The 16,982-nt window shown below is 45.0% G+C and overlaps 1 protein-coding gene across 1 annotated transcript in view; it reads left to right on the top strand.

Moving 5' to 3' along the window:
- The window catches only part of DDX46 (DEAD-box helicase 46), a 669,293-nt gene that overhangs the window by 302,597 nt on the left and 349,714 nt on the right, over window positions 1–16,982 (top strand). The window contains exons 12-13 of the mRNA XM_069199247.1: window positions 3,986–4,064; window positions 7,947–8,029. Coding sequence (XP_069055348.1) covers window positions 3,986–4,064; window positions 7,947–8,029 — 162 coding nt within the window. The remainder of the gene's footprint in view (window positions 1–3,985; window positions 4,065–7,946; window positions 8,030–16,982) is intronic.

Genomic DNA, 16,982 nt, shown 5'->3' with positions numbered 1-16,982 from the left:
GTGTTAGGTGACATGGTACACAGGTTATGTGCCATGTCACGTTTTCATTTTTGACTGCACCAAGACACGCAGCCTGCAATGGCAGCATGTCATGTGCTTGGTGAGGGGTCCCTTATGGTGGCACAATTTGTGCTGCAGCCTTAGGGACCCACTTTAGTAGCCCAGGCCCTAGGTACCAGGGGTACCATTTACTTAGGGTGTGCTAAAGCTTTTGCCAATTGGGAAATGACCGTGCAGTTTTGGGGAAGAGATCTGGCAATGGGGACCTGGTTAGCAAAAACCAGTGCACTTTTCAGTCAAAATATGGGGAGGCTAACCATGCCAACAAGGGGTGCTTCAACCTGGAGCTTCCCCCCTTAGACCTCGTGCACACTTTCAATGAGACCCAGCACGGGGACTCCTAGAAACAGGACAATTGCTCGCCATCACCCCGCCCCAGGAGATGCAAGTTTTCTGCTGCAGCACTCCACCTATGAGAGCTTGGTTATCTAAGCCTCCACTTTCCAGGGATAGGAAATCCAAAAGGCTGGACACACTTGGGAAGAAGATTTCAACCTAACATTGCAGTCTATGAATACTGCATCCCTTTTGGGCCAATACTCCCTCACGCTGTGGGATACGGTTGTGTAACTGCTGCCACAGGTCCCGAAGGAGGCCCGGGATGTACTCTCCCAGGCAGTTGCTGATTGGAGAGATGGAGCAAAGTTTACTAACCGTTGCAGACGGGACACTACCATCTCATTTTGCCGACAGTGCCCTTAGCCGCCACGCGTGGCTGAGGATATCTGGCTTTTCAGGGGATGTCCAGGCTACTTTGATGGACATACCCTTTGATGGCACCCGTCTCTTCTGAGACAAGACAGACTCTGCGCTTGAGTGCTTCCCGGATTTCTGAGCTAGAGCCACGTCCTTGGGCCTCGCATTTGCCGCTCGTCCCCACTCAGTCTTCCTTTGGCCCCTTTTGTGACTACGGATGGGGCTTTCAACCTCATCCATTCCCGGCCAGCCACTGTGCCGGGCATTCTACTTAACTTCTGCGTGGTCGTGGCATGGCAGCATTGGACTTGCAGTACGCTTTTTTCCATATTCCTGTCCTGCCTGGCCACAGACATTACATGTGGCTCATAGTAGGCCACAAGCACTTTCAGTTAACTGTGCTCCCCTTTGGCCTTAGCAGTGCCCTTTGGGTATTTACCAAGGTGAGGTGGGTGGTCGCAGCTCATCTGAAATACCTGATCTGTTCAGTCTTCACCCATCTCGATAACTGGCTGTCTCCCGCCTCCAGGTTACTGCGGACCTCCTGCATTTGCTGGGGTTCACTATAAACGTGCCAAAGTCCTACTTGACTCTCTCTCAGGTGCTCCTTTTCATCTGAGCTGTTCTCGACACATTGCAGTTTCAGGCTTATTCTCCCGAACGGCAAGTCCAGGATATTCAGACTGATATTGATGTTTCAGCCTTTGCCCTGGATGACTGAGGCTGCTTGGCCTAATGGCCTCTTGCATCCTGCTGGTGACACATGCCATATGGCATGTGTGGGCTCTGCAATGGGACCTGAAGTTCCAGTGGGCACAGCATCAGGGTAATCTCTTTTACAAGGTCCAGATCTCATGGGGAACTGCACAACCTTCTTTGTTTAAGTCCCCTATTATAAATAGGTTCCTTAAACTTTTTACACTTGTTTCCTCCATTTGCATTCATTATACCCCAATGGGATTTGAACTAGGATTTGACCTTTCTGATGTATTCTCCTTTCAAGCCTCTCAATAATTGTCTTCTCAGGTTTCTGACTTTGAAAACAGCCTTCCTTATGGCTATTACATATGCCCCCAGCATGAGTGAGTTGCAGGCAGTCATCCACGCCTTCATATCTTTCCATCTACCCTGACAAAGTGGTGCTTCACACTAGGGCCTCTTTTCTGCCAAAAGTGATTATGCCCTTTCATTTAGGCCAGTCCATCACCTTGCCTGCTTTTTATGCACCTCCACATCCTTCTAAGGAAGAGGAGAGACTCCACCGCCTGGACCCCAAAAGAGCGTTGGCGTTCTACCATGATCATGCAAAAGGGTTCCGGGTGGATGATCAACTTTTTGTTTGTTACGTAGGTGCGAAGAAAGGTCGGGCAGTGCAGAAATGGACTATCTCCAGATGGGTCGTACTCTGCATTAAGATCTGCTACGCACTGGCCAAAAAGCAACCCCTTGAAGGCTTGCATGCTCATTCTACTCGAGCTACAGCTACGACCACTGCATTAGCATGTGCAGTTCCAGTTCTTATCTGTCAGGTGGCAACTTGGGCATCCTTGCACACTTCTATCAAACACTACTGCCATTATAGTCAGGCCTGTACGGATGGATACTTTGCCTGTTCGGTCCTGCTGGACTTTCTAGTATGATCTTGGTTTGCAAACCCACCTCTGGGAATGGTATTGCTTGGGTATCTATTCAGATATAAGGGATCTGCAACTAGAAGTCTTGATCAGATGAACAAGTTACTTACCTTTGGCAATGTCTTATCTGATAGAGACATATTCTAGTTGCAGATTCCTTACTGATTCACCCATCCCCCACTCTGCAAACTGATTTATACGGACAGGCACTCCCCTTTCAGCGCGATGTCCTATTCGGTGCCGCCGCCGACAGACTCTGAGCTGATCATTGCCACCTAACGGCAGGCAGGGTTACTGCTCAGAAATTTCTCTGGATCAAGCTGACACCTGGGGGAAAATTCACAGGTAAGGAATCTGAAATTAAAAGATGTCTCTACCAGATAAGGCGATACCGAAGGTAAGCAACTTATCCTTTAGCTATTCTTTGGGGGCTGGAAAATCAGCATTGTCTGCTTTTGAGGCGTAAATAATACCTAATATTCTGTCCTCCTTACTATTCATAACCATAAACAGTAGCTTTGGCATCACTAACATAGCTATTGCTCTTGGCCTAAATATAAAGGATGAATGGAATTGCTTTGGGACAGTTTGTTGAGGGTAATCTACACGTCTTCTCTAAGAAGATGGGTTCCTTATATTGTCATCATACTAGAGCTCTTGGTCTAGTCTTTTGAATCTAGGATGTTAAGAGGCAGTTTTCCTTTTTCAGACTTTATTTATAGTTTTTTCACGTTGAGAAAAAAAGATAGCATTATCTCAGGATATCCACTCAGGATAGTACAACTGCGTTTTCATGCCATGAATCCTTTAGTGCAGCAATCCAGAACAAGCGTACCAAATAGATTACCTTTACAGTTTGGTCTCCTGCTTAGAGCACACAGTTTACACCTCTTCACCACGCTGCAGCTCCAGGATTCACTCAGTCTGAACTGTACTGTCTTCTGGATGCCACCACCATGTGTTGCTGGAGACAACGTGTCCCCTGTGATCAGAACACTCCTCCTTCATCCAACAGTTGAAACCTCGTCATTGGCTGCTACACTTTGAACACGATAATGTCGTCTTCCAAACTGCTGTTTCACGTGTTTCTGAATGTGTCCGTTGGGAAGCTTCCTAAAGCAACAGTTTCAGCTTTGGGCTCTCTGCAGCTCCACCATGACTGTGGCCCGCCCATCTTACCCTTATGTTTGGGTTGGGGTGGTTATTGCTTCTTAGTGACAGGTGTTCTGTGCCCAGGCCTTTCTACACTTACCACATGTGGCAGTCACTACGCCTGTATAGGGTTTCATCATTTGTTTTCCACCCTACTGGCATAGCTCCGGTGAATAACTAGGATAATAGCTGATCCACAGTTCTTCCTCTCAGGTTCCTGCTCAGACCATGCCCTGTAGAGGCTGTGTTAGGACAATTCTGGAGTGTACTCCTTTGGGAGAATATTTGTCTTGTAACTCGGGTTAGGTAACTGCCAAAATCTGTTGTGTTACTGACTTCATAGAGTGTAAACACAATTTGTTTTGTGGAAGGTAGATGTTTTGCCAGAAATACTTTGTGAATATGCTTTCAGTCTCTTAAAGGCATGTTGTTGGATCTTTCAGATTGCTGAACTTAAACGTGGTGCTGAGATTATTGTGTGCACTCCTGGCCGCATGATTGACATGCTGGCAGCCAATAATGGTGAGTAAAAATGTGTGTGTTATTATTTTCTATCACCCGTTTTGACAGTGGCTACATCTGAGCATTTCGTTTTTTGGAACATAATCTTCCTTGAATCTGTGATCTCTTTCCTAATTTATTATGTAAATTGCTCTTCACCCAGGGTTCTTATAACGTCTCCATCTGATGAATGATTCTGCCCTACTGGAGATAGATAGGAAGGAAAACTGAGGAGAATCGCAGCATCCATCATTATATTAGCCTAATTAAGTGTGTACTATTCTGGCTATTCAAATTCTCAGTCTGTTTTACTCGCTTTTTAGGACACATCTGAATGTAAGTGACAAAGAAGCTTTGTTTGGGCTATGTTAAAAATAACCTCTAGCCCTTCACCTCCGATCCTTTTCTGCCCCTTTACGAAAATTATGAGATCCTAATGGGGCTACGCTTTGAGGTGTTACCTTTTAAAATGGCGGAGTTATTTTTATCAAAAATCATAAGAGAGTTGAACAAATTAACATTGTACTTGACCACACAAGATTAGATCATAAAAAGGAATCCTGCACTACTGCTTGACATCCAGTGGTTGTCAACTGTTCTTTAGTTATTTTTCATTAAAACTAATACTAGCTAATTTCATTTTACAAAATAATCATATGGTATAAAATGAAGGGAGCTATTAACATGCCCGCTCTAATTCTAATTCAGGTGAAAACCGGATCTCCCACCAAATCCGAATTAAACATTTGTGAGACAATCTACAAAAAACAGTAACTTCATTCTATTTTCACCAGAAATATTCTGGTGAAATCTGAAAAAGGAAACGTTTTTTTAGCTAGGGAAAACTGCTGATTTAGATGTGCAAACAGTGATTTTGACAGTTATTCATAATTCCGAGGGTCAAGACCCATGATCGGGAGGGAACCGAATACCCATTATTTACCACACTCTGGTATCAGGAATTACTTGGGGCAGGATTTCCGATATGTTGGCCTCAATACAGTAGTGCGGAACATAGCATCTAGGGTTTGCCAAACAGTTGATCGTTTTAAATGCAGCTGCATCACCTGAGTAGCAGTTTCTAGCTCTAAAATATGTATTTGGTTTATTACGATTTAGGAATGAGATAGTGTTTTAACATATCCACATGCTGCTTTTGTGTTTTTCTAATGTTCAGTTAGAAACAGAGGGAAGTGTAAACCAGTAAATCTTTTACATAAGATGTACTATTTTAAAAAGTATCCCGTTTTTTATAATCTTGCAAACCTTCCTTGTTTCTGCTGAGCGATGATTTAAGTTCCTCCTTCAGCATGCTGAATGTTAAACCTTACTTACCCAGAGTACTGGAAAGGCTTGCTTGTAGTGCTGAGTAGTAGAGAAAGTTGAACATTTCGGGTTTGGATTGGAAACATTTCTTAAATGTGATCAATCTGACTACATCACAAAATGGATCCTGCAACCCGTCCCACCATAAATGCCCCTCAAGCTTAAAATGCAGTGCTGTTTTTGCTGTAAACGGGGCATTTGCTTATATCTATCCCTAATAAAAATGTGTGGGTTCTGACTGGGTTCAAACACATTATAGAAAGGGGTATGCCGCATGTGCTTAACTGTTGTGCAAATATCAAAAGCGTCCCCAAATGCCTTGTTAAATGTCCATCACATTTTAGGGTTTTTTGAGCTTTGAGACCAACCTTCTCCCTAAACCCCTTTGGCAGTCGTACATTCACAAACTGCACTTACAATAACCTCTGTGGGTGGTGATGCTAGCCTACGCCTAAGGGGGGTTGCTGGGTGCACATCAGCACTTCCTGTTAACGGTGCTTTGTTACATGCTGCCTTGTACACAAAAGCGTGGGTCAGTTTGGTGTTTCTGTTGCCACTGAGAGCCTTCTCATCTCAGTCAAAAATGATCTCATATTAGTTATCCTCCTCGGTTATGGTGGGCTGAGTGCTCCTCCATGGTGGCAGCACAATTTATTTTTCTCTTCCGTCAGACTGTGCACCAAATACAAATGTCATTTTTCAGATGTGCTAAGCAGTCCCGGGTATTAGCAGTTACTGGTGTAATTTTATGAATTTTTGAAAGCTTGTAAGTATGATAATTTTCAGTCTGTCCTAGAACCCTTGAAACTGACCAAATTCAGCTGCACAACATTTTTAGATCTTAAAATTGTGATTATTTTGGCATTAGGAGACAACAGTGAGTTGTTTATTTTAAATGAGTTTCATTTTGTAAAAGTATCTCCCATGTATTTATACTACGACCTAGAGGATAACATTGAGATATCACAGCTTTGCCAGGCCTCTTTGTTGACTTTTCTGCATGTTTTTAAGAGAAATGTTGTTAAAAATCTTATTCCAAATGAAATCCTTTACTAAACTGTTGACATTGTTTAACTTCTGTGGAAAAAGTCCCTTCAAGACTTATAGAGCCCGGCTTCCAGGACTTAAACCGCCAAAGGTAGGTGAGTTATGGTGTAATTTTGAAAATCGTGGTTTGAGAAGAAACCTGGATGCTTGGGATGAGACAGAATTTGCTCCATATTTAGCATATTATAGTTCCATAGTGAACATTTTAACAAGTATAAAGTAGAAATATTGCAACATGTTAACTTGTTTAGTAATATTTTGCTTTTAATTATAAATTTGCTTGTGCGTTTCAATTCAGTAATCATTTCTGTGGATGTATTTAAATTGAATTTAACTACTGTCTCCCTTTGGCAGTGTTCCAGATGCCCCGACATATAAATGAATTTGATGACTTACGCCTTAGTTCTAGGATCAATGCTCTTACCGTCGTATTGGTTGCGTTTTCTATAGTTTCACATTTGCTCTAGTTTTTGGTGTTCGTTATCTGAATAGCACATATCGTCTGTTGACCGAAAAAATAGATGTAACTTATTTAAGATGTAAACTGTTCACAGAAACATATATTTTAAAAAAGCACGAACATTTAACTGCTGCACCCTTGCTTGGTTTTTCTTTCAATTTCTGTTTTGGTATAGAAGAATAACGATGTGAAGAAAAATATATTTAAACAACGGGAAGTGCTTTTGGAAACTGAATAATATGAGCAATAGGCTTAAAGGAAAAGTTTGTCATGCAGGTTTTGGTATAGAGGGAAGGCTGGGTTTCTTTAACAAGGGATACTTGCGTACCACACATGCGCTGTAATCTGTAATATGCTCTTTCCTAGGTGACCGATGTCAGATATTGGCTGATGTGGCTCCGTGCTCCATCTCAGTCTTAGGTTTATGATGTGTTTTGGAGACTGCTGTTTTCTGGGTTTATTCAGGTTCTCCTGGCCCTCTGATGGTATGCAAGACCTGAGTTTGAAAATAAATACAAGGGCCATATGCTTCCGTACACGGTTGCATGAGCTTAAATGTTTTTTTTTATCATAACAATAACATATTTAGGAGAGCCATTATGACTTTTTCCCTACAATTCTTGGAGATATGCTCCCTTCCACGACCATCCTGCCTGTTCACAAGCTCATTACACAACTGTAAAATTTTATTTTTTTCTAATCATTTAACTTCACCAAAAGTACTTGTTGCAAAAATCCCGGTGTACATTCATAGGAGGCCTCTAACTAAAGTCAACATGTTTATTTTTTATTTTATTTTTTAATTTGAATATATATTTATTATTGCCATTCGGGGTAAGTTGTTGTTTGAGAGTATACACAAGGATAAAGTCACTATCGTTGACTAATATGTGGCTAGTAAACTAAACCTCTTTTGGGTACAAATAGCATGATGGCTCTTCCAGAAAATAGAAAGTCTTCTAGACTAGCTATTTACTTAAATATTCCCAATGGTTTTGTAAAACAGTGAAAATACCCATTAAAAATAATAATAATTTATTTTTGTGTCTACCTTTATTTTATTTTGACAGGCCGTGTAACAAACCTTCGCAGAGCTACTTATGTTGTTTTGGATGAAGCAGACCGAATGTTTGACATGGGTTTTGAACCTCAGGTAAAGCATAAAGGGGAACCCTTTTTGAATAAAAAAAGCTGTATGGCACAATGTATTTCTTTTTTTAAACTTTCTTTATGTGAAAAAATGACCATTCCTTCTGATTCTTAAAACCTTGGAATAAATATTAGTGGCGTTCAACTCTTAAACATGAAACATACTTTCATCATTTGTACGTATTCTGTTCATTACTGTAGTAGTCAGTGACTGGATGTAGCCTCTTGTTTCAGACTGTGTGCTTTATTGGATCTCAGAAAGAATATACTTGCTCAGCATGTCATATGCATTTGAGAGCTTGAATATTGTTGATGGGCAGGAAAAAAATGTTAAACACTGTTGTAAGGAAATGCCTCCTTGGCATGGTTGCCCCCTGACTTTTTGCCTTTGCTGATGCTATGTTTACCATTGAAAGTGTGCTGAGGCCTGCTAACCAGGCCCCAGCACCAGTGTTCTTTCCCTAACCTGTACTTTTGTATCCACAATTGGCAGACCCTGGCATCCAGATAAGTCCCTTGTAACTGGTACTTCTAGTACCAAGGGCCCTGATGCCAAGGAAGGTCTCTAAGGGCTGCAGCATGTCTTATGCCACCCTGGAGACCTCTCACTCAGCACAGACACACTGCTTGCCAGCTTGTGTGTGCTAGTGAGGACAAAACGAGTAAGTCGACATGGCACTCCCCTCAGGGTGCCATGCCAGCCTCTCACTGCCTATGCAGTATAGGTAAGACACCCCTCTAGCAGGCCTTACAGCCCTAAGGCAGGGTGCACTATACCATAGGTGAGGGTACCAGTGCATGAGCATGGTACCCCTACAGTGTCTAAACAAAACCTTAGACATCGTAAGTGCAGGGTAGCCATAAGAGTATATGGTCTGGGAGTCTGTCAAACACGAACTCCACAGCACCATAATGGCTACACTGAAAACTGGGAAGTTTGGTATCAAACTTCTCAGCACAATAAATGCACACTGATGCCAGTGTACATTTTATTGTAAAATACACCACAGAGGGCACCTTAGAGGTGCCCCCTGAAACCTAACCGACTGTCTGTGTAGGCTGACTAGTTCCAGCAGCCTGCCACACCAGAGACATGTTGCTGGCCCCATGGGGAGAGTGCCTTTGTCACTCTGAGGCCAGTAACAAAGCCTGCACTGGGTGGAGATGCTAACACCTCCCCCAGGCAGGAGCTGTAACACCTGGCGGTGAGCCTCAAAGGCTCACCCCTTTGTCACAGCCCAGCAGGGCACTCCAGCTTAGTGGAGTTGCCCGCCCCCTCCGGCCACGGCCCCCACTTTTGGCGGCAAGGCTGGAGGGAACAAAGAAAGCAACAAGGAGGAGTCACTGGCCAGTCAGGACAGCCCCTAAGGTGTCCTGAGCTGAAGTGACTCTAACTTTTAGAAATCCTCCATCTTGCAGATGGAGGATTCCCCCAATAGGGTTAGGATTGTGACCCCCTCCCCTTGGGAGGAGGCACAAAGAAGGTGTACCCACCCTCAGGGCTAGTAGCCATTGGCTACTAACCCCCCAGACCTAAACACGCCCTTAAATTTAGTATTTAAGGGCTACCCTGAACCCTAGAAAATTAGATTCCTGCAACTACAAGAAGAAGGACTGCCTAGCTGAAAACCCCTGCAGAGGAAGACCAGAAGACGACAACTGCCTTGGCTCCAGAAACTCACCGGCCTGTCTCCTGCCTTCCAAAGATCCTGCTCCAGCGACGCCTTCCAAAGGGACCAGCGACCTCGACATCCTCTGAGGACTGCCCCTGCTTCGAAAAGACAAGAAACTCCTGAGGACAGCGGACCTGCTCCAAGAAAAGCTGCAACTTTGTTTCCAGCAGCTTTGAAGAACCCTGCAAGCTCCCCGCAAGAAGCGTGAGACTTGCAACACTGCACCCGGCGACCCCGACTCGGCTGGTGGCGATCCGACACCTCAGGAGGGACCCCAGGACTACTCTAAGACTGTGAGTACAAAAACCTGTCCCCCCTGAGCCCCCACAGCGCCGCCTGCAGAGGGAATCCCGAGGCTTCCCCTGACCGCGACTCTTTGAATCCTAAGTCCCGACACCTGGGAGAGACCCTGCACCCGCAGCCCCCAGGACCTGAAGGACCGGACTTTCACTGGAGGAGTGACCCCCAGGAGTCCCTCTCCCTTGACCAAGTGGAGGTTTCCCCGAGGAACCCCCCCCCTTGCCTGCCTGCAGCGCTGAAGAGATCCCTAGATCTCCCATTGACTTCCATTACAACCCGACGCTTGTTTCTACACTGCACCCGGCCGCCCCAGCGCTGCTGAGGGTGAAATTTCTGTGTGGGCTTGTGTCCCCCCCGGTGCCCTACAAAACCCCCCTGGTCTGCCCTCCGAAGACGCGGGTACTAACCTGCAAGCAGACCGGAACCGGGGCACCCCCGTCTCTCCATTCTAGCCTATGCGTTTTGGGCACCACTTTGAACTCTGCACCTGACCGGCCCTGAGCTGCTGGTGTGGTGACTTTGGGGTTGCTCTGAACCCCCAACGGTGGGCTACCTTGGACCAAGAACTAAGCCCTGTAAGTGTCTTACTTACCTGGTTAACCTAACAAATACTTACCTCCCCTAGGAACTGTGAAAATTGCACTAAGTGTCCACTTTTAAAACAGCTATTTGTGAATAACTTGAAAAGTATACATGCAATTTTGATGATTTGAAGTTCCTAAAGTACTTACCTGCAATACCTTTCGAATGAGATATTACATGTAGAATTTGAACCTGTGGTTCTTAAAATAAACTAAGAAAATATATTTTTCTATATAAAAACCTATTGGCTGGATTTGTCTCTGAGTGTGTGTACCTCATTTATTGTCTATGTGTATGTACAACAAATGCTTAACACTACTCCTTGGATAAGCCTACTGCTCGACCACACTACCACAAAATAGAGCATTAGTATTATCTCTTTTTACCACTATTTTACCTCTAAGGGGAACCCTTGGACTCTGTGCATGCTATTCCTTACTTTGAAATAGCACATACAGAGCCAACTTCCTACATTGGTGGCAGCGGTGGGATTCGAACCCACGCCTCCAAAGAGACTGGAGTTGGCTCTGTATGTGCTATTTCAAAGTAAGGAATAGCATGCACAGAGTCCAAGGGTTCCCCTTAGAGGTAAAATAGTGGTAAAAAGAGATAATACTAATGCTCTATTTTGTGGTAGTGTGGTCGAGCAGTAGGCTTATCCAAGGAGTAGTGTTAAGCATTTGTTGTACATACACATAAGGTGAATCAAGTCCTTGCTGGCTTGGAGTCCTTTAGCACAGCTTATCTTGATGATATTGCTGTCTTTAGCTCCACCTGGCAGGATCACCTGGTCCACCTGAAGAAGGTTTTGAAGGCTCTGCAATCTGCAGGCCTCTCTATCAAGGCATCCAAATGCCAGATAGGGCAGGGAACTGTGGTTTACTTGGGCCACCTTGTAGGTGGAGGCCAAGTTCAGCCACTCCAACCCAAGATCCAGACTATTCTGGACTGGGTAGCTCCAAAAACCCAGACTCAAGTCAGGGCATTCCTTGGCTTGACTGGGTATTACAGGAGGTTTGTGAAGGGATATGGATCCATTGTGACAGCCCTCACTGAACTCACCTCCAAGAAAATGCCCAAGAAAGTGAACTGGACTGTGGAATGCCAACAGGCCTTTGACACCCTGAAACAGGCAATGTGCTCAGCACCAGTTCTAAAAGCTCCAGATTATTCTAAGCAGTTCATTGTGCAGACTGATGCCTCTGAACATGGGATAGGGGCAGTTTTGTCCCAAACAAATGATGATGGCCTTGACCAGCCTGTTGCTTTCATTAGCAGGAGGTTACTCCCCAGGGAGCAGCGTTGGAGTGCCATTGAGAGGGAGGCCTTTGCTGTGGTTTGGTCCCTGAAGAAGCTGAGACCATACCTCTTTGGGACTCACTTCCTGGTTCAAACTGACCACAGACCTCTAAAATGGCTGATGCAAATGAAAGGTGAAAATCCTAAACTGTTGAGGTGGTCCATCTCCCTACAGGGAATGGACTTTATAGTGGAACACAGACCTGGGACTGCCCATGCCAATGCAGATGGCCTTTCCAGGTTCTTCCACTTAGAAAATGAAGACTCTCTTGGGAAAGGTTAGTCTCATCCTCTTTCGTTTGGGGGGGGGGTTGTGTAAGGAAATGCCTCCTTGGCATGGTTGCCCCCTGACTTTTTGCCTTTGCTGATGCTATGTTTACAATTGAAAGTGTGCTGAGGCCTGCTAACCAGGCCCCAGCACCAGTGTTCTTTCCCTAACCTGTACTTTTGTATCCACAATTGGCAGACCCTGGCATCCAGATAAGTCCCTTGTAACTGGTACTTCTAGTACCAAGGGCCCTGATGCCAAGGAAGGTCTCTAAGGGCTGCAGCATGTCTTATGCCACCCTGGAGACCTCTCACTCAGCACAGACACACTGCTTGCCAGCTTGTGTGTGCTAGTGAGGACAAAACGAGTAAGTCGACATGGCACTCCCCTCAGGGTGCCATGCCAGCCTCTCACTGCCTATGCAGTATAGGTAAGACACCCCTCTAGCAGGCCTTACAGCCCTAAGGCAGGGTGCACTATACCATAGGTGAGGGTACCAGTGCATGAGCATGGTACCCCTACAGTGTCTAAACAAAACCTTAGACATCGTAAGTGCAGGGTAGCCATAAGAGTATATGGTCTGGGAGTCTGTCAAACACGAACTCCACAGCACCATAATGGCTACACTGAAAACTGGGAAGTTTGGTATCAAACTTCTCAGCACAATAAATGCACACTGATGCCAGTGTACATTTTATTGTAAAATACACCACAGAGGGCACCTTAGAGGTGCCCCCTGAAACCTAACCGACTGTCTGTGTAGGCTGACTAGTTCCAGCAGCCTGCCACACCAGAGACATGTTGCTGGCCCCATGGGGAGAGTGCCTTTGTCACTCTGAGGCCAGTAACAAAGCCTGCACTGGGTGGAGATGCTAACACCTCCCCCAGGCAGGAGCTGTAACACCTGGCGGTGAGCCTCAAAGGCTCACCCCTTTGTCACAGCCCAGCAGGGCACTCCAGCTTAGTGGAGTTGCCCGCCCCCTCCGGCCACGGCCCCCACTTTTGGCGGCAAGGCTGGAGGGAACAAAGAAAGCAACAAGGAGGAGTCACTGGCCAGTCAGGACAGCCCCTAAGGTGTCCTGAGCTGAAGTGACTCTAACTTTTAGAAATCCTCCATCTTGCAGATGGAGGATTCCCCCAATAGGGTTAGGATTGTGACCCCCTCCCCTTGGGAGGAGGCACAAAGAGGGTGTACCCACCCTCAGGGCTAGTAGCCATTGGCTACTAACCCCCCAGACCTAAACACGCCCTTAAATTTAGTATTTAAGGGCTACCCTGAACCCTAGAAAATTAGATTCCTGCAACTACAAGAAGAAGGACTGCCTAGCTGAAAACCCCTGCAGAGGAAGACCAGAAGACGACAACTGCCTTGGCTCCAGAAACTCACCGGCCTGTCTCCTGCCTTCCAAAGATCCTGCTCCAGCGACTCCTTCCAAAGGGACCAGCGACCTCGACATCCTCTGAGGACTGCCCGTGCTTCGAAAAGACAAGAAACTCCCGAGGACAGCGGACCTGCTCCAAGAAAAGTTGCAACTTTGTTTCCAGCAGCTTTAAAGAACCCTGCAAGCTCCCCGCAAGAAGCGTGAGACTTGCAACACTGCACCCGGCGACCCCGACTCGGCTGGTGGCGATCCGACACCTCAGGAGGGACCCCAGGACTACTCTAAGACTGTGAGTACAAAAACCTGTCCCCCCTGAGCCCCCACAGCGCCGCCTGCAGAGGGAATCCCGAGGCTTCCCCTGACCGCGACTCTTTGAATCCTAAGTCCCGACACCTGGGAGAGACCCTGCACCCGCAGCCCCCAGGACCTGAAGGACCGGACTTTCACTGGAGGAGTGACCCCCAGGAGTCCCTCTCCCTTGACCAAGTGGAGGTTTCCCCTGCAGCGCTGAAGAGATCCCTAGATCTCCCATTGACTTCCATTACAACCCGACGCTTGTTTCTACACTGCACCCGGCCGCCCCAGCGCTGCTGAGGGTGAAATTTCTGTGTGGGCTTGTGTCCCCCCCGGTGCCCTACAAAACCCCCCTGGTCTGCCCTCCGAAGACGCGGGTACTAACCTGCAAGCAGACCGGAACCGGGGCACCCCCGTCTCTCCATTCTAGCCTATGCGTTTTGGGCACCACTTTGAACTCTGCACCTGACCGGCCCTGAGCTGCTGGTGTGGTGACTTTGGGGTTGCTCTGAACCCCCAACGGTGGGCTACCTTGGACCAAGAACTAAGCCCTGTAAGTGTCTTACTTACCTGGTTAACCTAACAAATACTTACCTCCCCTAGGAACTGTGAAAATTGCACTAAGTGTCCACTTTTAAAACAGCTATTTGTGAATAACTTGAAAAGTATACATGCAATTTTGATGATTTGAAGTTCCTAAAGTACTTACCTGCAATACCTTTCGAATGAGATATTACATGTAGAATTTGAACCTGTGGTTCTTAAAATAAACTAAGAAAAGATATTTTTCTATATAAAAACCTATTGGCTGGATTTGTCTCTGAGTGTGTGTACCTCATTTATTGTCTATGTGTATGTACAACAAATGCTTAACACTACTCCTTGGATAAGCCTACTGCTCGACCACACTACCACAAAATAGAGCATTAGTATTATCTCTTTTTACCACTATTTTACCTCTAAGGGGAACCCTTGGACTCTGTGCATGCTATTCCTTACTTTGAAATAGCACATACAGAGCCAACTTCCTACAACTGTTTATCTGCCCTCATAGCAATTCAGTGCTAAGCACTATATGAATGCAGTTTCAGTGCAGTAGGATGAGATTTCTAGTCACTAATCTTATCTAAGGCTTGAGCATTCTTGGATGCATTGTTCCTCACAGTGTTCTATTTATGACTTTTTAATTTTTCTTGCTCATAGGTTAGTAAACCTTTTTTCCATAATTAATGTTTATTCAGTATCCTCGCTTCATCTTTGCTTGCTTTATTGGTATTATCCGAAAGTTACAAATGTTATTTTTTAAGTAAACTTTGATTAAAATATGATGATGGCGGCAATCTGCTGCAGCAATTCATGTATTTTGTCTTTACTGGAGTCTTTTTACTGTCAAACAGGCATTTGATACAGTGCTTCAATCTAAACTTTAGGGGCAAAGGACTCATTGGTAGGTCTCAAAATCCACAATATTTGTAGTTTGAGCATTTTCTGCATAACTTTGTGGTACATGCAGAAAAAAGTACTTCCTGTTAACTCTTTCTTGAATATACGTTTTCTTGAAGATGGTGATGCTTGAGACAGTTGTTAGATTACTTGCCTAGATTAAAGGTTAATGCTGGTCCTGTCGAACAGTACTGTACCATCTGCGTATTGTAAAACAAGTAAGGAAGGGGGGTTTGTGGAAACCAAGAGCAGGCCAGCTCTTATTTCTAGAGCTAAGCCCATATCTGATTTATTCAAACTGTCTAATCGTTGTATCCAAGTGCTTTATACATTTCCAAAGATACAAGCTTGTCCAGAGTTTACCACAAATGTTGCCTTTAAAGACGGTTTTAAAGTGTATGAAACATGCATGGAGTTGAGTTTCCTTTTTGTTTAGTGTAACTGTGAACAAGCATAGATGGAGCTATCATTTTATCAACAGTGGGACTTTGAGCACTGTATTCTCTCTGGTTCCATGGAAGTAAATTTGCCTCTGTGGTCCTGGCTGTTAGCTCTTACAAAAGCAAAAAGGCAGAATCCTTTGCCCCAACATCTAGGCAGCTTCTCTTCCTCATTGAGTCCTTTTTATGAATGGGGTAGGATATAAAGCCCTTCTAAGATTCAAGGATTTGTGCACAAAAATATGAATTTTGCTGTGTGGCGAGACTGGCAGCTCAGTCTGGACAATCAGATTTCAAAAGTGCAGTTGCAAATCTTCTTGGCCCCTGTGTTCCAGCTGTTGTAGGTTCCCTTATTAAAGTGAACACTTTGTCATAGGAGGAGCAGTTTATGCTTATTGTTATGTTGTTTAGGAAATGAGTCTACATCTTTTATTGAAGATAGCAGATAGATTGAAGTGAGGAGGGCCAGTCGATTGATCCACTAACAATATTGAAAACAATGGTGTAGTGATAGATAAGGTGATTTTTAGCCTTTGACTACTTTCTACAGGGGCACTATTCCTCTTCAGCTGTTTGAATTAATCTTCAAGCAGAGGATCATAATATTTGGCAGTGTTTTGCCCTACATACTCTAATTCTGTCATTGCTTTTCTTTGTAAGAATGCTTTGCATTCCAAACTTTTTTTAATATTCACTAAAGAGAGTCCTACGTTTTTAATGTCACTTTTAGACATGCCTTTGCACTGGGTAAGGTCTTGGAGGGTAACACATTCTGTTGTACTAAACTGAAACACTTATTCTCTGGGGTCCTGTGCCTCGTGATGAGATAAAGTGTACAAAAAAAGTGATGGGTGGAATGCTTGAATTAATCTCAGCCACTGGTAATGACTCAGGCAACACCCCAACTAATCTCTGTTTTGCACACCAAGCCACCTTAGTTTGGACCCAGTCCTATGCAAATCAGTGTTGACCCAGCTCCATTATGAGCAGTCCAGCCAGAACTGCCAGGTCCTCCTGGAACCGAAACACAAGCAATCCAATACCGGGTATTACCAACCCACCCTTTTTTTGTTTTGTTCTTAAATTCAAATCAGATCAGCAAGCTGGAAAAAAAAAATGGGCTTGAGTAATTTTGTACACCTACAAAATGATGCAGCTAGTAGAACCCTTTTAGAGGGCAATGGGGCTCGCAGGGGCTGCTGGGACCAACTGTGGTGGTTGAGGCCTTTTACTCCTGATGTCTCAGGGGCCTGACAATATGGACTCCGATGAAAGG

Source organism: Pleurodeles waltl, chromosome 7 (genome assembly GCF_031143425.1).
Source record: "Pleurodeles waltl isolate 20211129_DDA chromosome 7, aPleWal1.hap1.20221129, whole genome shotgun sequence".
NCBI lineage: Eukaryota > Metazoa > Chordata > Amphibia > Caudata > Salamandridae > Pleurodeles > Pleurodeles waltl.
This window is presented reverse-complemented; position numbering and strand designations above follow the sequence as displayed.